Here is a 21,604-nt window from a genome sequence, read left to right as displayed (position 1 = left end):
TGTCTCTGTGTTGTAGTGTATGTCTCAGTGTTGTAGAGTAAGTCTCAGTGTTGTAGAGTAAGTCTCTGTGTTGTAGCGTAAGTCTCAGTGTTGTAGCGTAAGTCTCAGTGTTGTAGCGTAAGTCTCAGTGTTGTAGTGTATGTCTCTGTGTTGTAGTGTAAGTCTCTGTGTTGTAGTGTAAGTCTCTGTGTTGTAGTGTAAGTCTCTGTGTTGTAGTGTAAGTCTCTGTGTTGTAGTGTAAGTCTCTGTGTTGTAGTGTAAGTCTCTGTGTTGTAGAGTAAGTCTCTGTGTTGTAGAGTAAGTCTCTGTGTTGTAGTGTAAGTCTCTGTGTTGTAGTGTAAGTCTCTGTGTTGTAGTGTAAGTCTCTGTGTTGTAGTGTAAGTCTCTGTGTTGTAGAGTAAGTCTCTGTGTTGTAGAGTAAGTCTCTGTGTTGTAGTGTAAGTCTCTGTGTTGTAGTGTAAGTCTCTGTGTTGTAGTGTAAGTCTCTGTGTTGTAGTGTAAGTCTCTGTGTTGTAGTGTAAGTCTGTGTTGTAGAGTAAGTCTCTGTGTTGTAGTGTAAGTCTCTGTGTTGTAGAGTAAGTCTCTGTGTTGTAGAGTAAGTCTCTGTGTTGTAGTGTAAGTCTCTGTGTTGTAGTGTAAGTCTCTGTGTTGTAGTGTAAGTCTCTGTGTTGTAGTGTAAGTCTCTGTGTTGTAGCGCAAGTCTCTGTGTTGTAGCGCAAGTCTCTGTGTTGTAGCGCAAGTCTCTGTGTTGTAGTGTAAGTCTCTGTGTTGTAGTGTAAGTCTCTGTGTTGTAGTGTAAGTCTGTGTGTTGTAGAGTAAGTCTCTGTGTAGTAGCGTAAGTCTCCGTGTTGTAGTATAAGCCTCCATGTTGTCGTATAAGCCTCCGGGTAGCCGTGTAAGGCTCCAACATGTGAAAACCTACACCTCAAATTACTCTGATTGAATCCTTTAACACGTAGGCTTTCGCGACCAATTTCATCCATAAGAGCTTTCTTTTTTGGGAACGAAACAGTTGGACTTCTCCACAAATCTGGCTATCGCCTGATGAAGATAGTTGTAATTACTGGCGAATCGTCGTAAATGTTGTGGCTTGGCTCCACAACACACCGGCGTGCTGTACTAGTGACGAATTGGCACGTTCTGTTCACGTGACAACCCTTACTAGTTGGCTGTGTTGGGTGGTGGCGGGTTTAACGACACATTTATATATTTACGCGATCTAACCCAAAACAAAGACTCTTGTGGATGATTGTAACCTACACAGCAATTGTCGCTCCCCTCCTGAGAAGACTTGAGAGGTTCCCCCTGAGAAGACCCACGGGCCTCCGTGAGGCTCTCCTGTGTACACGAGGGATGGGCTCCAGCTAAGGCTTCACTTGTGGTGTCGTTGCTTTGGAGAACAATGATTACCGCATTGATGCCGTTGATCGTGATTTCTAAGTTAACACTCTCACGTTCCGACGACGTACGCGTGAGTCATCAGTTTTTCTTACAATTCCCTGCCACCTTCAAGGAGTCTTACAGAATCGTAAGAAAAACTAAAATAACTTTATCGGTACCGAGGCTTTCGCAAGGCCACTCAGGAGGGGGCACGCGTGGCACAGTTTTGGCGCCAGCTATTGTGGAGTGACGGCGGCCGTGTCGCGACGGTTCTCTGCGGTGAGTAACGGCGCTCTGCATGCGTCCCTTGAAATGAAAATTGATGCCGAGCCGCTGGCGCGTTCCGAGATTCGGCGGTGAACGGGGGGACGCCCACCCCACGCCACCATCCTGCAACTTGCTGGACGTCGTCGCGACGGGATAGAGGGGGTGAAACGGTGCGGTCCGTGCGAAGTCCGCCCCCCGCCTTCCAAGTCTCTCCTAACGAGCGTTGTGCGGCCGCGTGCAGGTGACCGACTTGCTGAGGACGATCTCGCTCACGACGGACCCTGGCTTCCTCAACAAGTTCCTGAGCGAGGAGGTCCTGGATCGGTGAGGGTTCGCTCCCACCCCCCCCGGCTGCGGTCGCCGGTGAATCGTCTCCGGACGAGGCGGCGACGCTTGTCGTGGATCGGAATCGGAATCGTGGTTTATACCGCAGCAGGAGGAGGAATCCGATGAGCGAGAAAGCTCTTTTTTTCACAGGAGTCCAGTTAGGGGCACGGAGTCAGATTGTTACAACAACAAACAACACGATAGTCGTGCAAAGCACTGGAAAGGCATACGTTTCACCCAAACACATCCAAATGAAACTAAACCATCCTCATCCTACCAGGCAAAGCCCAGTGAGGTATTAACTTGTTTTTCAGAAGCGACCTGGCCACAAATGATAGCTCAACTAAGTGGACAATCGTTTGGACATTTATAGCATCAAATTAATGTAAATCATCGGCACTGGGAAGACAAAGGCGGCTGGGCTTGGGGTTGGCGACCCCGCCCCTCCCCCTCGTGTGTCGTGCCGGCCTTCATAGGTGCTGGCTAACAGCGCTTAACCCCGACACCCTGTTTAAGACTATATGGTGAATGCATGCACATAGCCCAGTACCGGTTCAATTTCTTGACGTGGTCAATATCAGTGAAGTATGAGACAACCGTGTGAGGAAGGGAGGCTCATCAATTAAATCCGTATTAGCTGTGTACAGGCAGTCCACAAGATACGAACGAACATCCACACTCGCGTACAACCACACTCACGAACATACACACTGACGAACATACGCACTTAGGAACATCCACACTTAGGAACATCCACAATGACGAACATACGCACTATAATATGAAAGTGGCTTGTCATGTGGAAATTGATAGTAGCAGCCAAATACTCCAAACGCGTGGTGGACCTGGAGAAAAATCCACGTGACCACAGGGAGAGAGAGACACACAAACTCCAAATATACAGCAGCAGGCGTCAGGGTCAGGATCGAACCCACGAGCTTCTGTATACCAGGCGAGGTTGTGAACATCTCCTAGCCACCGCCGCTCACGTAGCCCAGTGGCTCAGCGGTAGAGCTCGCAATGGGGAAGGTCCACGGGTTCAAATCCTGGTCGGGGGATTGAGACTTAGCCCATCATCTCTCTGGTCGATAAAAGAGGTACCACTTTGTGGGAAAGTCGATGGGTGTTGTCCTATGGATTCCACCACTGCCTCTGCGGGGCTGTGAACAGGAGGTGAGCACCACTGCCTCGCTGCTCGTCTGAGCAGTGGGAAATCGCCGACCCTCAGTTTCGTGAACTGTCGCCTTCCCGTCCGATTGGCTGCAATGAATTTCTACTTGATGCTGAGCCACTTTTGTTGAGCTGACATTCGTGATGGCCAGGTCGCTTGTGAAAAATAGCCGTAGAGCTCGGTGGGCCACACCTGGTAAAATAAAATAGAAATATTTTAGTCGATGGTATAGAGAGGCCTTCATCCAGCAGCGGATAGACCATGAATCGTGCATTTTGAGGAGGGGTCTAAGAACCACTCCTGTGGCTCAATGTGGGCCTTACCTGGTTAAAACAAAACAAGTTTCAGTTTGTCCTCGCCGTGAGAGAAGTCGTCGCCGACTGCCGACCCGTCCCCGCAGGTTCGCGAGCCGCGTCCCTAGGGTGCTGGGAGCCCTCTACTCCAACCTGGGGCAGGATGTCCCCCGCAGCCTCCGCCAGATGCTGCCGGACGACTTCTTCAGCGAGGACTCGCCCTCGCAGGAGGACGAGGACGACGATGACGGAGGAGCGGCGGTGGCGCCGGCGAGTGGCGGCGGCGGGGATCTTTCCGTGTCGTCGTCGCACCGCAGCGAGATCGGCGAGCGCCGGAGTCGCAGGTAGGAGCCGGCTTCTCGGCCGCGCCTGCGGGCGACGCCCCCGCCCCTCTGGTTCCGGCCACCCCTTAAACTAAATAATGTTTTACTTTACTAGGTAAGGCCCACTGAGATGTATAGCTCTTTTCAGAAGGGACCCGGCAATCACAAATTATAGCTCAATGAAGCGACTTGTCATCATCACGGGGAAATTTATAGTAGCAGCCAAATACTCTAAACACGTGACATTCATTCTAAATGTGGAGGGAAAAACCGGGGGACATGGAGATGAATCCACGTGACCACATGGAGAGAGAGAGAGAGACATGCAATCACAAATATACAGCAGCAGGCGTCAGGGTCGGAATGGAACCCACTGCCTCCTGCATACCGGGCGAGGGAGTTAACATTTCACCACTGCAAGTTGGTGGAAGGAGTATTGGCCCAAACGTTTCCCACCGCTAAAGAATCCATCGCTTGCAAATTATTGTTTTGAGACTCAGTGAGGCTGTCCTGGATGAACGAGCGGAGTGGATGGTGATGATGACGGCAATATGAGGTTGTTTTGTCGCGTGCGAGTTGAGTGTGCGGTACCGCATGCGTCGAGAGCGGCTGTGCGGACGTTAGCACGCGCTCCGAGCCCGGCCACCCGGGTTCGATTCCCGCTCACGGCCACCAACACAGGTCCTGGGGGCCTCTCCCCTAGGTCGACTCGGCCTCAAATGTAGTACCTGGCGCGATGTGTAAAACATCGCCGGCGGTGTTGGCCGCCCACCCCTATGTTATGCCCGCTAGCTAACGGCACTTGACCCCGCGGTGTGTTGGGGCTGCGAGGGGGATCTTTGTCTCTCTTTGCCGACTGTGTCCTCCTGTGGGTTTGGCCGCAGCCGGGCGCTGGTGCGGCACCCCAGCGTGTGCGAGGCGGTGCAGAGCCGGCGCCAGATCGAGGTGCCGAGCCGTGCGGTGAGGAAGGTGAGCACCGCCCGCTTGCACAACTCACCCTCACCACCATCATCACCACCCTCCTCACCATCATCACCCTCCTCACCCTCACCACCATCATCACCACCATCATCACCCTCCTCACCATCACCGCCCTACTCACCATCATCATCACCATCACCACCATCATCACCATCATCACCATCACCACAATCATCACCCTCATCGCCCTACTCACCCTCCTCACCATCATTACCACCCTCCTCACCATCATCACCACCCTCCTCACCATCATCACCCTCCTCACCCTCACCACCATCATTACCACCATCATCACCCTCCTCACCATCATCACCACCCTCCTCACCATCATCACCCTCCTCACCCTCACCACCATCATCACCACCATCATCACCCTCCTCACCATCACCGCCCTACTCACCATCATCATCACCATCACCACCATCATCACCATCACCACCATCATCACCATCACCACCCTACTCACCATCACCACCATCATCACCCTCCTCACCATCACCACCATCACCCTCATCGCCCTACTCATCATCATCACCATACTCACCACCATCATCACCCTCCTCACCATCATCACCTTACTCACCATCATCACCATCATCACCATCATCACCCTCCTCACCATCACTGCCCTACTCACCATCACCACCATCATCACCCTACTCACCATCATTACTATCACCCTACTCACCATCATTACCATTATCCTACTCACCATCACCACCATTACCCATCCCACCATCATCACCTAGCTCGCAATCATCACCTCGCACGGTTGGCTACGTACTGTGCGAAAGAAGTTCAATACACACACGTGCATTCTAATGTTGTTAAAACAGGCACCGCCTGTATTTGTGTTGCACTGTGATGATGGTGTTGACAATGTGGATGATGATGGTAGTGATGATGATTACGATGATGATGACAGGGCTTTTGACAACAATGTTGATGACGACGACAATCCTGGTGATGACACTGGTGATGACGGTACGCTGGTGATGACGGTACGCTGGTGGTGACGGTACGCTGGTGATGACGGTCCGCTGGTGGTGACTGTGGTGATGACGGAGTGCTGAGCGATGTCCCCGTCTTTGCGAGCAGGAGAGATCGCTCCGGAGTGGCTCGTCCGCCTCATCCGCCCCGGTCCCCACCGCTCCGGACGCAGCGAAGGCCGAGACGTCCGAAGGTGAAGAGCCGCCCTCATCAGTCGCTCTCTCTGCCGTCGTTAACTCATCCCCCGTGAACTCATCCCCCCGTGAACTCATCCCCCCGTGAACTCATCCCACCGTGAACTCACTCATCCCCTCGTGAACTCATCCCCCCGTGAACTCACTCACCCCCCCATGAACTCACTCATCCCCCCGTGAACTCATCCCCCCGTGAACTCATCCCCCCGTGAACTAGCCCCCTTTTAACTAACCCCTCATTAACTAATCCCCTATTAACTATAACACCCTTTTCACTAATACCTGGTAAACTCATCACCCGTTCACTAATCCCTCATTCACTAATCCCCCGTTCACTAATCCCCCGTTCACTAATTCCCAGTTCACCTCATCGTGACGCTCGGCGGAGCCGCCGGTGCGGGTGGTTTGCGGTGCGGGTGGTTTGCGGTGCGGGTGGTTTGCCGTGCGGCTGTCCACCCCCGCTCCCCCCCCCCCCCCCCCCACCACGGCGAGGCTGACGTGACCGCGTCTCACTCGCTCTCTCGCCAGACGTCACCACCAAGGTGCGGAGGAGTCTGTTCAGCCAGGAGCTCGGCTCGCCGGGGCGCAAGCGGCCGCGCTCCCAGCAGCAGCACGGACGCCCCGGCTCCTCGAGAGGTAACGTACTCGTCGACGGTGACGCCTACCCCAATTGTGCGTTAACATTTAAACTTGTTTGAGCGGGGCGGGCGATTGAACCTGACCGGACAGCAGAGTTCGAAAGAAGAGAACCGCAGCCCAAATCGTTATGCTCCTTAAAGTTGGGTTTGAGAAGCGTGAGTTGAGGGGGTCGTGGGATAGGTGGAGGGAGGTGGAGAGCCCAGGAACATGGGAAAAGGTTGGGATGAGAGCTCAACCCTCTCCCGTAGCGATGGTGTACGTGGTGTACATCATCACTTCTTCTTCCGATTCCGTTCCGATGTACACGTGTGCGTCATCGTAACGGCTCCCACAAGGTCATGCTGGAGGGCGTGTGGCACAGCGCTGAGTATCGTAGAGTGGCGGTTGTGTCGCTGCGGTTTTCTGCGATGAATAACAACGTCTTTAAAAACAACGGGGCGCAACTACGCCTCTAAATAAAAACAACGCTAAACCGCTCTCGCGCATTCCGAGACACGGCGGTGACCGCCGTGTCTCGGCGGTGGTGACTACGCACGTGGCCTGGAATCCAGTGTTGTGGTTATACCCCCGGTCATAACCAGGGCGGCCTGCCAGATTAGAACCACGAACCTCTGCAACAAATTACACGTCCCTGCGTGCATGCGTCCCTGCGTGCATGCGTGCATGCGTGCATGCGTGCATGCGTGCATGCGTGCATACGTGCATGCGTGCATGCGTGCATGCGTGCATACGTGCATGTGTGCATGCGTGCATGCGTGCATGCGTGCATACGTGCGGGCGGGCGTGTGTGTGTGCTACCCTGTGTGTGGGGGGAGCCGTCGTGTAGCGGTTAGCGCGCTGTGCTACAAACCCTGCGACTCGAGTTCGATTCCCGCTCACGGCCGACACTGGTGACGATTATTTGAACTGCTCCTGGGCCTGACCTAGGTCGACTCGGCCTCAATTGAGTACCTGGTGCTGTGTGTAAAACATCGCCACTGGGTTGCCAAAGGCGGCCGGGCGTGGCGCTGGCCACCCACCCCTCGTAATCAGAATCAGAATCTTTATGTAGACGGGACTGAATCCGATTGACTATGAAGCTCTTTCTCACAATAAGGGCAGGTCAGAAAGTTGCAACAAAAATAAAAAAACGATCGGAGTGCAAAGTGTAGGAAAGGTAAGCAAGGGGCGTTTCGGTAGACTGGAGGTCGTGGGTTCGATCCCGACCCTGACGCTGTATATTTGGAGTCTGCATGTCTCTCTCCCCGTGATTGAGTGGATTTTTCTCCAGGTCCTCCGCTTTTGCCCTCCACATTAATAATCAACATCACGCGTTTCGAGTATTTGGCTGCTATACATTTCCACGTGGAAAGCCACTTCGTGGAGTGACGGCCGGGTCACTTCTGACAAAGAGCTACATAGCTACTCAGTGGGCCTTACCTGGTAAAGTTAAACTAGTTTTAAAGTTTTATAGCACTTGCCCCAACACCCTGTTCAGGCTACAGGGGGATCTTTGTCTCTGCAGGCGCTGTGAAGCTGCTGACGCGGCAGGTGGCGGAGACGCCGTCGCACAAGCAGTGCTCCCAGCGGCTGCTCAAGGCGCAGGTCAAGGGCAGGTAGGTGCCCTGCATCACCCACCGGGGCTCCATCAGCCTCACAGAGACCCACAGACTCACGGAGAGACTCACGGAGAGACCCACAGACTCACGGAGAGACCCACAGACTCACGGAGAGACCCACAGACTCACGATGAGACCCACAGACTCATGGAGAGACCCACAGACTCACGGAGAGACCCACAGACTCACGTAGAGACCCACAGACTCACGTAGAGACCCACAGACTCACGTAGAGACCCGCAGACTCACGTAGAGGCCCACAGACTCGCACACAGACTCGCGTAGAGATTCACATAGAGACCCACAGACTAACGTAGAGACTCACAGACTCACGTAGAGACCCACAGTCTCGCATACAGACCCACAGACTCCCGTAGAGACCCACAGACTCGCGTAGAGACCCACAGACTCGCGTAGAGACCCACAGACTCGCGTAGAGACCCACAGACTCACGTATAGACCCACAGTCTCGCATACAGACCCACAGACTCCCGTAGAGACCCACAGACTCCCGTAGAGACCCACAGACTCGCGTAGAGACCCACAGACTCCCGTAGAGACCCACAGACTCGTGTAGAGATCCACAGACTCACGTAGAGACCCACAGACTCCCGTAGAGACCCACAGACTCCCGTAGAGACCCACAGACTCGCGTAGAGATCCACAGACTCACGTACAGACCCACAGACTCACGGAGAGACCCACAGACTCGCGTAGAGACCCACAGACTCGCGTAGAGACCCACAGACTCACATAGAGACCCGCAGACTCACGTAGAGGCCCACAGACTCACACACAGACTCACGTAGAGATTCACATAGAGACCCACAGACTCACGTAGAGACCCACAGTCTCGCATACAGACCCACAGACTCCCGTAGAGACCCACAGACTCGCGTAGAGACCCACAGACTCGCGTAGAGACCCACAGACTCGCGTAGAGACCCACAGACTCGCGTAGAGACCCACAGACTCACGTATAGACCCACAGTCTCGCATACAGACCCACAGACTCCCGTAGAGACCCACAGACTCGCGTAGAGATCCACAGACTCACGTAGAGACCCACAGACTCCCGTAGAGACCCACAGACTCGCGTAGACACTCACAGGCTCTGAGACCCACAGACTCCCGTAGAGACCCACAGACTCGCGTAGAGATCCACAGACTCACGTACAGACCCACAGACTCACGGAGAGACCCACAGACTCGCGTAGAGACCCACAGACTCGCGTAGAGATCCACAGACTCACATAGAGACCCGCAGACTCACGTAGAGGCCCACAGACTCACACACAGACTCACGTAGAGATTCACATAGAGACCCACAGACTCACGTAGAGACCCACAGACTCACGTAGAGACCCACAGTCTCGCATACAGACCCACAGACTCCCGTAGAGACCCACAGACTCGCGTAGAGACCCACAGACTCGCGTAGAGACCCACAGACTCGCGTAGAGACCCACAGACTCATGTATAGACCCACAGTCTCGCATACAGACCCACAGTCTCGCATACAGACCACAGACTCCCGTAGAGACCCACAGACTCGCGTAGAGATCCACAGACTCACGTAGAGACCCACAGACTCCCGTAGAGACCCACAGACTCGCGTAGAGATCCACAGACTCACGTAGAGACCCACAGACTCCCGTAGACACCCACAGACTCGCATAGAGATCCACAGACTCAGGTAGAGACCCACAGACTCACGTAGAGACCCACAGACTCACGTAGAGACCCACAGACTCGCGTAGAGACACACAGACTCACGTATAGACCCGCAGACTGACACACAGACTCGCGTAGAGACCCACAGACTCACGTAGAGACCCACAGACTCACGTAGACACCCACAGACTCACGTAGAGACCCACAGACTCACGTAGACACCCACAGACTCGCGTAGACACCCACAGTCTCGCGTAGAGACTCGCGTAAAGACCCACAGACTCGGAGACCCACAGACTTGCGTAGAGACCCACAGACTCTGAGACCCACAGGCTCTGAGACCCACAGTCTCGCGTAGAGACCCACAGGCTCTGAGACCCACAGTCTCGCGTAGACACTCACAGGCTCTGAGACCCACAGTCTCGCGTAGACACTCACAGGCTCTGAGACCCACAGTCTCGCGTAGACACTCACAGGCTCTGAGACCCACAGTCTCGCGTAGACACTCACAGGCTCTGAGACCCACAGTCTCGCGTAGACACTCACAGGCTCTGAGACCCACAGTCTCGCGTAGACACTCACAGGCTCTGAGACCCACAGACTCGCGTAGACACTCACAGGCTCTGAGACCCACAGACTCGCGTAGACACTCACAGGCTCTGAGACTCACAGTCTCGCGTAGACACTCACAAGCTCTGAGACCCACAGTCTCGCGTAGACACTCACAAGCTTTGAGACCCACAGTCTCGCGTAGACACTCACAGGCTCTGAGACCCACAGTCTCGCGTAGACACTCACAGACTCTGAGACCCACAGTCTCGCGTAGACACTCACAGACTCTGAGACCCACAGTCTCGCGTAGACACTCACAGGCTCTGAGACCCACAGTCTCGCGTAGAGACTCACAGGCTCTGAGACCCACAGTCTCGCGTAGACACTCACAGGCTCTGAGACCCACAGTCTCTGAGACCCACAGACTCACGTAGAGACCCACAGTCTCGCGTAGACACTCACAGTCTCGCGTAGACACTCACAGGCTCTGAGACCCACAGTCTCGCGTAGACACCCACCGCCTCGAGACTGACAGACTCGCGTAGACACTCACAGACTCTGAGACCCACAGTCTCGCGTAGACACTCACAGGCTCTGAGACCCACAGTCTCGCGTAGACACTCACAGGCTCTGAGACCCACAGTCTCGCGTAGAGACCCACAGACTCACGTAGAGACCCACAGTCTCGCGTAGACACTCACAGGCTCTGAGACCCACAGTCTCGCGTAGACACTCACAGGCTCTGAGACCCACAGTCTCGCGTAGAGACCCACAGACTCACGTAGAGACCCACAGTCTCGCGTAGACACTCACAGGCTCTGAGACCCACAGTCTCGCGTAGACACTCACAGGCCCGCCTCGAGACTGACAGGTGAGATCTTCAGAGACCAGGATGAGTCTCAAAAACGACAAAAGGAAAAAAACGAGATGAAGTTATGGCAATGAAGCAAATAGCAATCAAAACAAAGCAACTGCGTCGCATGAGACGACTAAAAAACATCGCGCACAACACAAACCAATACAGTCTCCGCAGCCCGAGTCGGCACGAGTAAAATTACCCCTTGACCGATCGTGGTGCCACTACTCAAACCGCGCTACGGTCAAACATGGAACAGATGTCAGGTGACCATCGGACTCACGCGTGCAGAGACGAGCACGTGCGTCGTGTTAGACGGCCAGGGCGGCGCGTGTCCGTGCGTTGGTGAGCGCAACGTACTATGAACCCGATGACCCTCGGCGGTGGGATGTTAACTACCTCGCCTGGTATGCAGGAGGCGGTGGGTTCGATCCCAACCCTGAAGCCTGCTGTATATTTGGAGTTGGCATGCTCTCCATGTGGTCGCGTGGAACTATCTTCGGGTAATCCGGTATCTGGCTGTTATACATTTCAACGTGATAAGCCCAATCGTTGAGCTGTCACTTGTGATAGCCAGGTTGCTTCTGAAGAAGCTACATAGCTCAGTGGGGCCTTACGTGGTCAAATAAAACAGTTTAATAGAGGGTTCTTTTGGGGGTTAGATCGCGTATAATTATATAAATGTGTTGTTAAACCCCCCGCCTCCACCACCCGACACAGCCAACTAGTAAGGGTTGTCACGTAAACGTGCCAATTCGTCACTAGTACAGCACTAACCGGTGTGTTGGAGATCCAAGCCACAACATTTACAATCTTGAGTACGACGTTTCTCCAGTAATTACAACTAGCTTCATCAGGCGACAGCCAGACAAATTACGCGATCTAACCCAAAAAAAAAAACCTATTATGGATGATATTGGTCGCGAAAGCCTACGTGTTAAAACAGTTTAGTTTAAACCCCGAATTCCATTCCTGCTCATGGCCAACACCAGTGACGATTATCTGAACCGGTCCTGGACCTCTCCGAGGTCGACTCAGCCTCAAATGAGTACCTGGTGCGGTGTGTAAACATCGCCACTGGGGAGACAAAGGCGGCCGGGCGTGGGGCTGACCACCAACCCCCTCGTGTGCCGTTCCGGGCTTCATAGGTGCTCGCTAACAGCACTTGCCCCAACAGTGTGTAAAGGCTATACGGGGATCTTTGTCTTTGCGTGTGCGTAGGGAGCATGGTGCGTGCGACGGCGCCAGCGTCACCGTGGTGCAGGAGTCTCCGTGCAAGCCTCTCCACCGAGGTGCGCACGGGGGCCATGCCGCTGCTGCTGCTGCTGGCGGCGGCGGCGGTGGTTGATGTAGAGATGGTTAATGTGGTGGTGGTGGTGATGGTGATGGTTAATGTGGTGGTGATGGTTAATGTGGGGTGGTGGTGATGGTTAATGTGGTGGTGATGGTTAATGTGGTGGTGGTGGTAATGGTTAATGTGGTAGTGGTGGTGATGGTTAATGTGGTAGTGGTGGTGGTGATGGTTAATGTGGTGGTGGTGATGATGGTTAATGTGGTGGTGGTGATGGTTATTGTGGTGATGGTTAATTTGGTGGTGGTGGTTAATGTGGTGGTGGTGATGGTTATTGTGGTGATGGTTAATGTGGTGGTGATGGTTATTGTGGTGGCGTTGATGGTTAATGGGGTAGTGGTGGTGGTGATGGTTAATGTGGTGGTGGTGATGATGGTTAATGTGGTGGTGGTGATGGTTATTGTGGTGATGGTTAATTTGGTGGTGGTGGTTAATGTGGTGGTGGTGATGGTTATTGTGGTGATGGTTAATGTGGTGGTGATGGTTATTGTGGTGGCGTTGATGGTTAATGTGGTGATGGTTAATGTGATGGGGGTGATGATGGTTAATGTGGCGGTGGTGGTGATGGTTAATGTGGTGATGGTGATGGTTATTGTGGTGATGGTTAATTTTGTGGTGGTGGTTAATGTGGTGATGGTTATTGTGGTGGCGGTGATGGTTAATGTGGTGATGGTTAATGTGGTGGGGGTGATGGTTTATGTGGCGGTGGTGATTGATACGTCATGATGCAATGTTGTCACAGTGTTGTCATGATGTGGTGGTGGTGTTGATGTTGATGGTGGTGTTGGTGGAGTAAAAGGTGTTTACGATGAATATTGATGTCAACAACGACGATGATGATGGTGTTGATGATAATAGTGATGACGATGGTGTTGCTGGTGACGATGGTGTTGACGACAACGATGATCGTGATGACGATGGTGTTGCTGGTGACGATAGCATTGACGATGGCGTTGACGATGATGATCATTGTGACGATCTTGTTGCTGGTGATGGCATTGACTGCGATGATGGTGTTGATGATGGTGTTGCTGATGACGATGGTATTGACGATGATGATCGTGATGACGATCTTGTTGCTGGTGATGGCGTTGACGATGATCGTGATGATGATGGTGTTGCTGATGACGATGGTATTGACGATGATGATTGTGATGACAATCTTGTTGCTGGTGATGGCGTTGACGATGATCGTGATGATGATGGTGTTGCTGATGACGATGGTATTGACGATGATGATTGTGATGACAATCTTGTTGCTGGTGATGGCGTTGACGATGATCGTGATGATGATGGTGTTGCTGATGACGATGGTATTGACGATGATGATTGTGATGACGATCTTGTTGCTGGTGATGGCGTTGACGATGATCGTGATGATGATGGTGTTGTTGATGACGATGGTATTGACGATGATGATTGTGATGACAATCTTGTTGCTGGTGATGGCATTGACGGCGATGATGATGTTGACGACGATGATCGTGATGATGATGGTGTTGCTGATGACGATGGTATTGACGATGATGATTGTGATGACGATCTTGTTCGCTGGTGATGGCATTGACGATGATGGTGATGATGATGGTGTTGCTGATGACGATGGCGTTGACGATGACGATGGTGTTGCTGATGACGATGGCGTTGACAATGATGGTGATGATGATGGTGTTGCTGATGACGATGGCGTTGACGATGACGACGACACTGGGTGTGCTCTGCAGCCGCGGGCACCCAGGACGTGCGCCGCAGCCCGCGGCTCCACTCGCGCCGCTCCTCCTTCTACGCCGCCTCTCAGCCGCTCTCTCGCGCCGCCGCCTCCGTCTCAACGCAGGAGGCCGCCGCCGCCACGCAGGGCAGCCAGGCCGGCAGAGGTGGGTGGGGGTCGGGGGTTACGGCAACTGCCCGTCGGCGTCATTGTCAGCCGTGGTTAATCCGCTGCTGGATGAGGCGCCTTCGCAAAAAGCGCCACCGCTGTGCTGCCACGAATTCCTCTTGGCGACTAAAAATGACAAAAACTACGGTTGCCAAACGGCCATCAGCATCTTGAGATTGTTATTATCATCATTCTGCTCGTTTATTCACCAATCAAGACTTTTTGACGAGGGTTTTTTGCCAGGTTTGCTGCTGCTGTTGCGTGTGAGTTCAATTGAGTAATTTGCAGGACATTTTTCAGCATGGGGATGTTTTGTCCAATACCGGTTGCACTGTGTGTGTGTGTGGGTCTCAGATTGCCGCATCTCAGAGTGCCACGTCTGCTGCGTCTGCGTGTGCCGCGTCTCAGAGTGCCGCGTCTCAGTGTGCCGCCTGTGATTTTCAGAACGCTCCATGTCGCCGCGTAAGGCCGCCGCCTCCTCCTCCGCAGCTCCGTCTCCACGCAAGCTGCTGTTTGCGGCGACCCAGCAGAGCCCCGACGCCATCGCCTCCGACCCACGGCCGTCCCGGCATCTCGCCGGCGGGGCCTTCCAGCGGGTGAGGCCGCGGGGGCGGGGTGGGGGGGGGTTTGGGGGGCGGGTGGGGGTGGGGGCGGGGGGGTCCGGCGCGATGGGCCAGAGGGGGGACGCACGGCCGTGAGCTTCAGCCGCGTCGCAATGCCTTGGAGCCCAGGGCAGGTGCCCCGCTCGTCGCTAACACCTGCGGTGGCGTCGCTCATTGCGGTCGCGGTTTCTTCGTGTGACCGACGATAAGTGAAGTGTTTGATACCCATTTGAAATGAGTGGAGCTATCAAATACGTGACTTTACCGAAAAAACCTAAGAATATAGCTATCAAATAATTCACCCGTCATGTCAAAACATTGGTTGGACCAATGTTTGGCTACTTTATTTGGTCCCAATATCTGCTATTGGGCCCATGAACATTCGTATTTTAAACGGCTCCATAGTGACGTGATGATACGTGTGTGTGCGTTGAACTTCTTTCACACCGTATGTCGCCAACCGTGCTAATCGGAGGTGCGGGAGGAAGGAGCTCTGAGCCTGGCGACCTGAGTTCCATTCTCGCTCCCAACCAACACCATTGAGCCAACCATGGGCCTCCTCTAGGTTGACTCTGCTTTAAATGAGGACCCGGTGCGGTGTATACATGTTTACGTATGTTGAATTTATTTCGTACCGTATGTAGCCAACCCACACCGGCATTGGAGAGACAAAGGTGGCCGGGCGTGGTGCTGATTAACGGCGCCACAGTGACGTGATTAAGCAGCGCACTCACCAGAACGCCGCTTCTGTACCCCCCCCCTCCCCCCGGTTCGCTCGTGCCGCATGGCCGGCGCTCTCCGCAGGACGGCGCCCTCCTGGGCCGCGTGCGCAGCCCCTCGAAGCTGTCGCGCCGCCTCTTCGCCCCGTCGAGCGCCAGCGCCGCCGCCACCACAACCGGGCCGCGGCCGTCCGCCGGCCCCTCCGGCCCCCCGCGCGCCAGCGCCGCCAGGAGCCGGCGCTCGCGCCGCACTCCCTCCAAAGTGCGGTTCGAATCGAGCTCGACGACGACGACGACGGAGCCGCCGCCGCGGTCACGCAGCCCCCGCACGCCGTCGCGGGCGCCGGGGCGCGCCGACGACGACGGCGGCCCGGCACCCTCCCCGCCCGGCACGCCGCCCCCCTGCCGCAGCCCCCGGTTCTCGCGAGGCTTCCCCTGCACCCCCGGCACCCCCGGGACCCCCGGGACCCCCGTGTCCTCTACAAGATTGCCCCGCCGCCTGACCCCCACGCCCCAGACTCCTCGCAGCGGTCGCGTTCCTGGAACCCCCGAGACCCCCGGTGTGGGGCACGTGGCGAGGACCCCTCGCACCCCTCGTACCCCACGCACCCCTCGTACCCCTCGTACCCCTCTCACCCCTCGCACCCCTCGTACCCCATGTACCCCACGCACCCCTCGTGCCCCTCGCGCCGTGTCGATGGAGCGTGGCGTCGTCCCCTGGACGCGTCCACGCCAGTCTCCCGGCGGCGGCGGGAGGCGGGCGCCGGCTCGGTGCTTGCCGCGAACGCGCAGCGAGTGCTCGGACCTGCTGCGCTCGCCCCTGATGACCCCGGCCAAGAGGCAGCTGGCGCTTCCGCCAGAGTTCCCCGGCGGAGTCGGAGAGGGGCGCGACGAGAGGCCCGCGCCGAAGACGCCAAAGGAACGACCGCCAGCGCCGCTCGGAGGCGACGCCGCCGCCGCCGCCGGCAAGACGCTCGCGAGGGGCTCACGGGAATCGCCGCCGACGCCTCCACGCGTGCCGGAGCACGGAGTTGGGACGGCGTCACGGGCGCCAGCACCGGAGATCAGGAGGTCTCCCAGGAGGTCTCCCAGGAGGTCTCTCGGGATGTCTCCCGGGAGGTCTCCCGGGAGGTGCCCGAGCGGAGGGGGCGCCGGCGCTGGAAGCCGCGTGGAGACGGCGCGTGGAGACGGCAGGAGGAGTGGCTCGGCCGACCGAGGGGCGGCAGAAAGGGGTGCGGGAGAACGTGGACAGGAGCCGGATGGTTTCGCTTCCAGAAACGCTGCGAGAGGGGGGAGATGGAGCGAGGAGGAGGATGTGGAGGATGAGGAGGATGAGGAGGAGGACGCGTTGAACGAGATGACGCTTTCCTCGTCGCCCGCCGGTGCCGGGAGCCTCGCGTCACCCGAGTGGGAGTTGGCGTCGCCGCGCGGCAAGCGAGAGGGCGTGGGCGTGCGCCTGCGCCGAAAGCCGACGGGCGCCGGCGGGGCGCCGGCGGAGACCTTGCTGGAGCCGCCGCGGCCGTCGCCGCTTCTTACCCCCCCCGGCGGCGGCGGCAGCTACTCCCTGCGGCTCACGGTGGACCGGAGGCAGCGGCGCGCCGAGGCCTTGCAGTCCTCGCCGGCGGCGGCGGTGGCCGCTGGCGCCTGGCACCCAAGCGCCACTAAGGTAGAGACGCGCTCGTCCCCGGGTTTACTGCTTTACTAAACTATTATTTCGTCTTGACTTAAAGCTTTCATGACTGCAGGAATTCACATTCTTTTGGTCTTTCGGTAAAGTCACGTAAATACATTTTTTTAACCAGTCGAAACCACGGGGAGTCCTATGGGAGGCAAAACATTAACAACAAAAACCATTAACCGATGTCACTGTTAACAGAGGGACTACTGTAAACGATTCTTTTTTAGGTAGGCAGTGACATCGACGAATGTGTCTGCTTGGAAGTTATTGCACGCCGATCTAAGGAAAGGAACGTGCCTAAGAGCACGTCCTCCCCGCGGAGACGGATTAGCGAAATGGATTCCCGTACGCCGGTGCCGGCCCTGTGCATTGCTGCATCGCAGGGTCGCGAGTCGACACGGCAGATTTGGGGTTGGGGAAGCCGTTGAATGTCGATTGGCCGCGGGCAATTGCGGTCGTGTAACTCGCGTTGTTCGCCTGCCGCTCGTGCCCCCCCGGCAGGACGCTCGACGCCAGTGCGAGGAGGAACCGTCGCCGCCGGCGCTGCTGCCGCGGGGCTCGGGGCCGCTCGAGCCGCGGCTGAAGCGCGCCGGCTCGTGGGAATTGAACGAGGACGGCCGGGACCGACCGCGGGCACCGGTCGACGACGACACCGCCGCCGCCACATCTCACCACCGCTGCGGCCGGCACTCGTCGCACCGGCGGCTGGCGGAGGCCGGGGATCAACGTACGCCGCCGTCGTGCCGCGTGCGCCGAGCCTCGGCCTCCCCGAGCCCGCGCCGCGTGCAGACTCGCATCTGCCACGCGCTCACGCCGCCCGCGTCGTCCTCCACGCCCCCGCAGAGCGCCGGCAGCGCCGCGAGCGCCGCGTCGCCCGCGCAGAGTCCAGCCATCCGGCGGTGGCCTCGCAAGAAGCGGGCGGGCGGCGGCGCTTCTCCCGCGGCCCCCGGACTCAAGCCGGCGCCGTGGGACGGCGGGCTCGGCGCGGCGGAGGCGGACGGCGTGTTTGCGCTGCCCGACAGCTCCCCGCCGAGGGAGGCGACGTGGGGAGCCCGGTGGAGCGGCGGTGCCGGATACGGCCTGGGCTCCCGGTGGGGCGGCTCCGGCGGCGCCGGCTTCGGCCTGGGCTCCAGCAGGAAGAGGCGAGCCGGCCGCTGCCTCTCTTCCCCGGTGGAAGAGGAGGAGGAGGAGGGCGGCGACGCCGCGGTGCCGTGGGCGGCGCCGCAGTTGGCCAAGCGGCCGCGCTCGGAGACGGAGCGGGGCTGGTCCTCCCCGAGAGGGAGCGCCGCCTTCTCGTTTACCGCCACCGCCGGCGGCGCCGCCGGCGGCAGCGACGACAACGTCTTCTCGAGCCCCGCAGGTGGGTGCCAGGAGGGCCGGCGCACGGGGATCAGGGGCTTGACCGGCTGCTCGACGGCTCTTGGCACGAATTGGCCAGGGGACGGCCGAGGCGCCGATGGGTTCTGAAATCTGTGTGGGTCACTGGCCACACCCCACCCCCCACCCCCCACCCCCCACCCCCCACCCTGCTGGGACACTCCTCCGCCCTCCGTCCCACGCTGTGTGAATTGGAATTTGGCCAAACCAGCAGCATCCATTGCAGCAGCAGCAGCAGCAGCATCCATTGCAGCAGCAGCAGCAGCATCCATTGCAGCAGCATCCATTGCAGCAGCATCCATTGCAGCAGCAGCACCATCCATTGCAGCAGCAGCATCCATTGCAGCAGCAGCATCCATTGCAGCAGCAGCAGCAGCATCCATTGCAGCAGCAGCAGCATCCATTGCAGCAGCAGCAGCATCCATTGCAGCAGCAGCAGCATCCATTGCAGCAGCAGCATTTATTGCAGCAGCAGCAGCATCCATTGCAGCAGCAGCAGCATCCATTGCAGCAGCAGCAGCATCCATTGCAGCAGCAGCAGCATCCATTGCAGCAGCAGCAGCAGCCTCGTGGAAAACAGGTGATGGGTTAGGCTAAGGTTAGGTTCGGGTTACAGTTGGGTTGGGTTTAATGTAGTGTTTAGTTTGGGGTAGGGTTCGGTTATATTTAAGGTTAGGGTTAGTTATGGGGAAGGTTTAATTGAGAGTTTAGTTTGGGGTTAGGTTAAATTTAAGGTTGCGTTAAATTGAAGGTTAGGTTAGGGTTAAGTCTAAGGTTAAGGGTTAGTCTAGGGTAGGTTTTGGTTCGTGTTGAATTTGATTCTGCACATGACAGGGGGTCGGAGCCGTCGATCCCACGAAAGAAGAGGAGGTGGCCCTTGTCTTAGCTTCACGACAGTCTCATTCGCCGTCATACTCCATGCACATGCCATTCCGTGGACGAGCGAATCGACGCAGTCTCCAGCGGTGCCAACTCCCCCCCGAGGCTTCCGGCAGCCTGCCGCTGGTCCCGACTTGACGGCCGGCGCGCGTCGTCTCCGGCTTGAAGTGCGTCGGTGTGTGCCGTGGGCGGTACTCGTGGTTGTTGTTGTTGTTGTTGCTGCCCTGCACCTGCTGAGGGAGGGAGGGAGGGGGGGCTACGTGGGCTGACGCCCACTCGCTCACTCAGTTGACCATTGGTGTGTGATTATCCGGCTTCCAACATTATCTGGCTTCCAACATTATCCGGTGGTCACGGACCGATCCGGCAAAACCGCTCCAAAGGCTGTACCAGGCCAGAGATCGGCACCGTGTACGTGACGAAATAGGAGCTTTGCTTGATTTCAGTGTAACGTATTATATGCAGGACATTATACACTACATACAAGTTAGAACAATAACAGATCACGACGTTTCGATCACAACACGAGCAATCGTCGTCAGGTGGGACAACCACAGCAAGAAACAACTGCTGAAGTAGACGAGAGATCTGCCGTGGCACGGGGTTATATAGTGTAGTGTAGTAGTGTATAGTGTAGTGTATAGTGTAGTGTATAGTAGTGTGTAGTCTATAGTGTAGTGTATAGTGTAGTATAGTAGTGTATAGTGTAGTGTATAGTAGTGTGTAGTGTATAGTGTAGTGTAGTAGTGTGTAGTGTAGTGTAGTATATAGTAGGCCTTGGCAGTAGGGGGGAGAGAGAAGGGGGGGGGGGCAGATCAGAGAGAGATGCACAGAGAGAGAGAGAGAAAGACACACAGAGAGTCGGAAATAACAGGTGACATAGGCAGGTAGGATGGAAATATCACAGTCAGTTAAGACTTTACCTAACTGGCTGTGATGTTTCCATCCTACCTGCCTATGTCACCTGTTATTTCCGACTCTTTGTGTGTCTTTCTCTCTCTCTGCATCACTCTCCAATCTGCCCTGCCCCCCCCCCCTCACCTGCACCATTGATAATTGGTTTTTTACCCTTCTATCTGGTAACAAAACTGACACCTTTTTTACAAGGAGTCATGTTTGCATAGACCACAATACCTGCAGCCATAATGCAAATAAAAAACATAACTCTGATAATGTATGTGCACTGTCCTTGAAGTTGATTGGTCCACACCCGAGACAGCTTTCCTTAGAGCCTAGTCTCATATGGGTTGGACCAGATCTGGTCCAACCCATGTGAGACTAGGCTCTGGTCCAACCCATGTGAGACTAGGCTCTAAGGAAAGCTGTCTCGGGTGTGGACCAATCAACTTAAAGGACAGTGCATATATTATCAGAGTTATGTTTTTGTTTGCATTATGGCTGCAGGTATTGTGGTCTATGCAAACATGACTCCTTGTAAAATAGGTGTCAGTTTTGTTGCCAGATAGAAGGGTATAAAACACAGTTATTATAACCTCACCTACTTCAGCAGTTTGTCTTGCTGTGGTTGTCCCACCTGAGAACGATTGCTTGTGTTGCGATCGAAACGTCGTGATCGATTATTTTTCTACCCACGTGACTTTACCGAAAGAACCAAAGAGTATGGATTCCTGCCGTCACGAAAGCTTCAAATGAAGATTGCATACAAGTTAAACAATGAAAATACTGCATGTGTGTCTATCACCCCCATGCAGAGTCTTCTCGATTGGAGTGAGTACGTTACAGTAAATACAATAACTTTTTAAAGTAGGATATTGTTTTGATTGAAAGCTTTCGTGACTGCATGGATTCATATTCTTGGTTCTTTCGGTATAATATTTGTATTATTTATTATTTCCCCTTCTACGTGACTTTACCGA

The 21,604-nt window shown here is 55.7% G+C and overlaps 1 protein-coding gene across 2 annotated transcripts in view; it reads left to right on the top strand.

Moving 5' to 3' along the window:
- LOC133342359 (treslin-like) overlaps positions 1 to 18,944 on the top strand; it is a 56,915-nt gene extending 37,971 nt beyond the window's left edge. For both annotated transcript variants that reach the window (XM_061551515.1, XM_061551600.1), the window contains exons 12-22: positions 1,889 to 1,971; positions 3,546 to 3,782; positions 4,646 to 4,730; positions 5,841 to 5,925; positions 6,455 to 6,562; positions 8,070 to 8,160; positions 12,467 to 12,537; positions 14,321 to 14,470; positions 14,917 to 15,068; positions 15,879 to 17,459; positions 17,973 to 18,944. In XM_061551515.1, coding sequence (XP_061407499.1) covers positions 1,889 to 1,971; positions 3,546 to 3,782; positions 4,646 to 4,730; positions 5,841 to 5,925; positions 6,455 to 6,562; positions 8,070 to 8,160; positions 12,467 to 12,537; positions 14,321 to 14,470; positions 14,917 to 15,068; positions 15,879 to 17,459; positions 17,973 to 18,938 — 3,609 coding nt within the window. In that variant the 3' untranslated portion in view covers positions 18,939 to 18,944. The remainder of the gene's footprint in view (positions 1 to 1,888; positions 1,972 to 3,545; positions 3,783 to 4,645; positions 4,731 to 5,840; positions 5,926 to 6,454; positions 6,563 to 8,069; positions 8,161 to 12,466; positions 12,538 to 14,320; positions 14,471 to 14,916; positions 15,069 to 15,878; positions 17,460 to 17,972) is intronic.
- The last annotated feature ends 2,660 nt before the right edge of the window (positions 18,945 to 21,604 follow it).

Source organism: Lethenteron reissneri, chromosome 1 (genome assembly GCF_015708825.2).
Source record: "Lethenteron reissneri isolate LAM-NWPU_2019-01 chromosome 1, ASM1570882v1, whole genome shotgun sequence".
Taxonomy (NCBI): Eukaryota; Metazoa; Chordata; class Hyperoartia; order Petromyzontiformes; family Petromyzontidae; genus Lethenteron; species Lethenteron reissneri.
The sequence above is the reverse complement of the archived record's forward strand: the minus strand, read 5'-3'. Positions and strand labels throughout refer to the sequence as shown.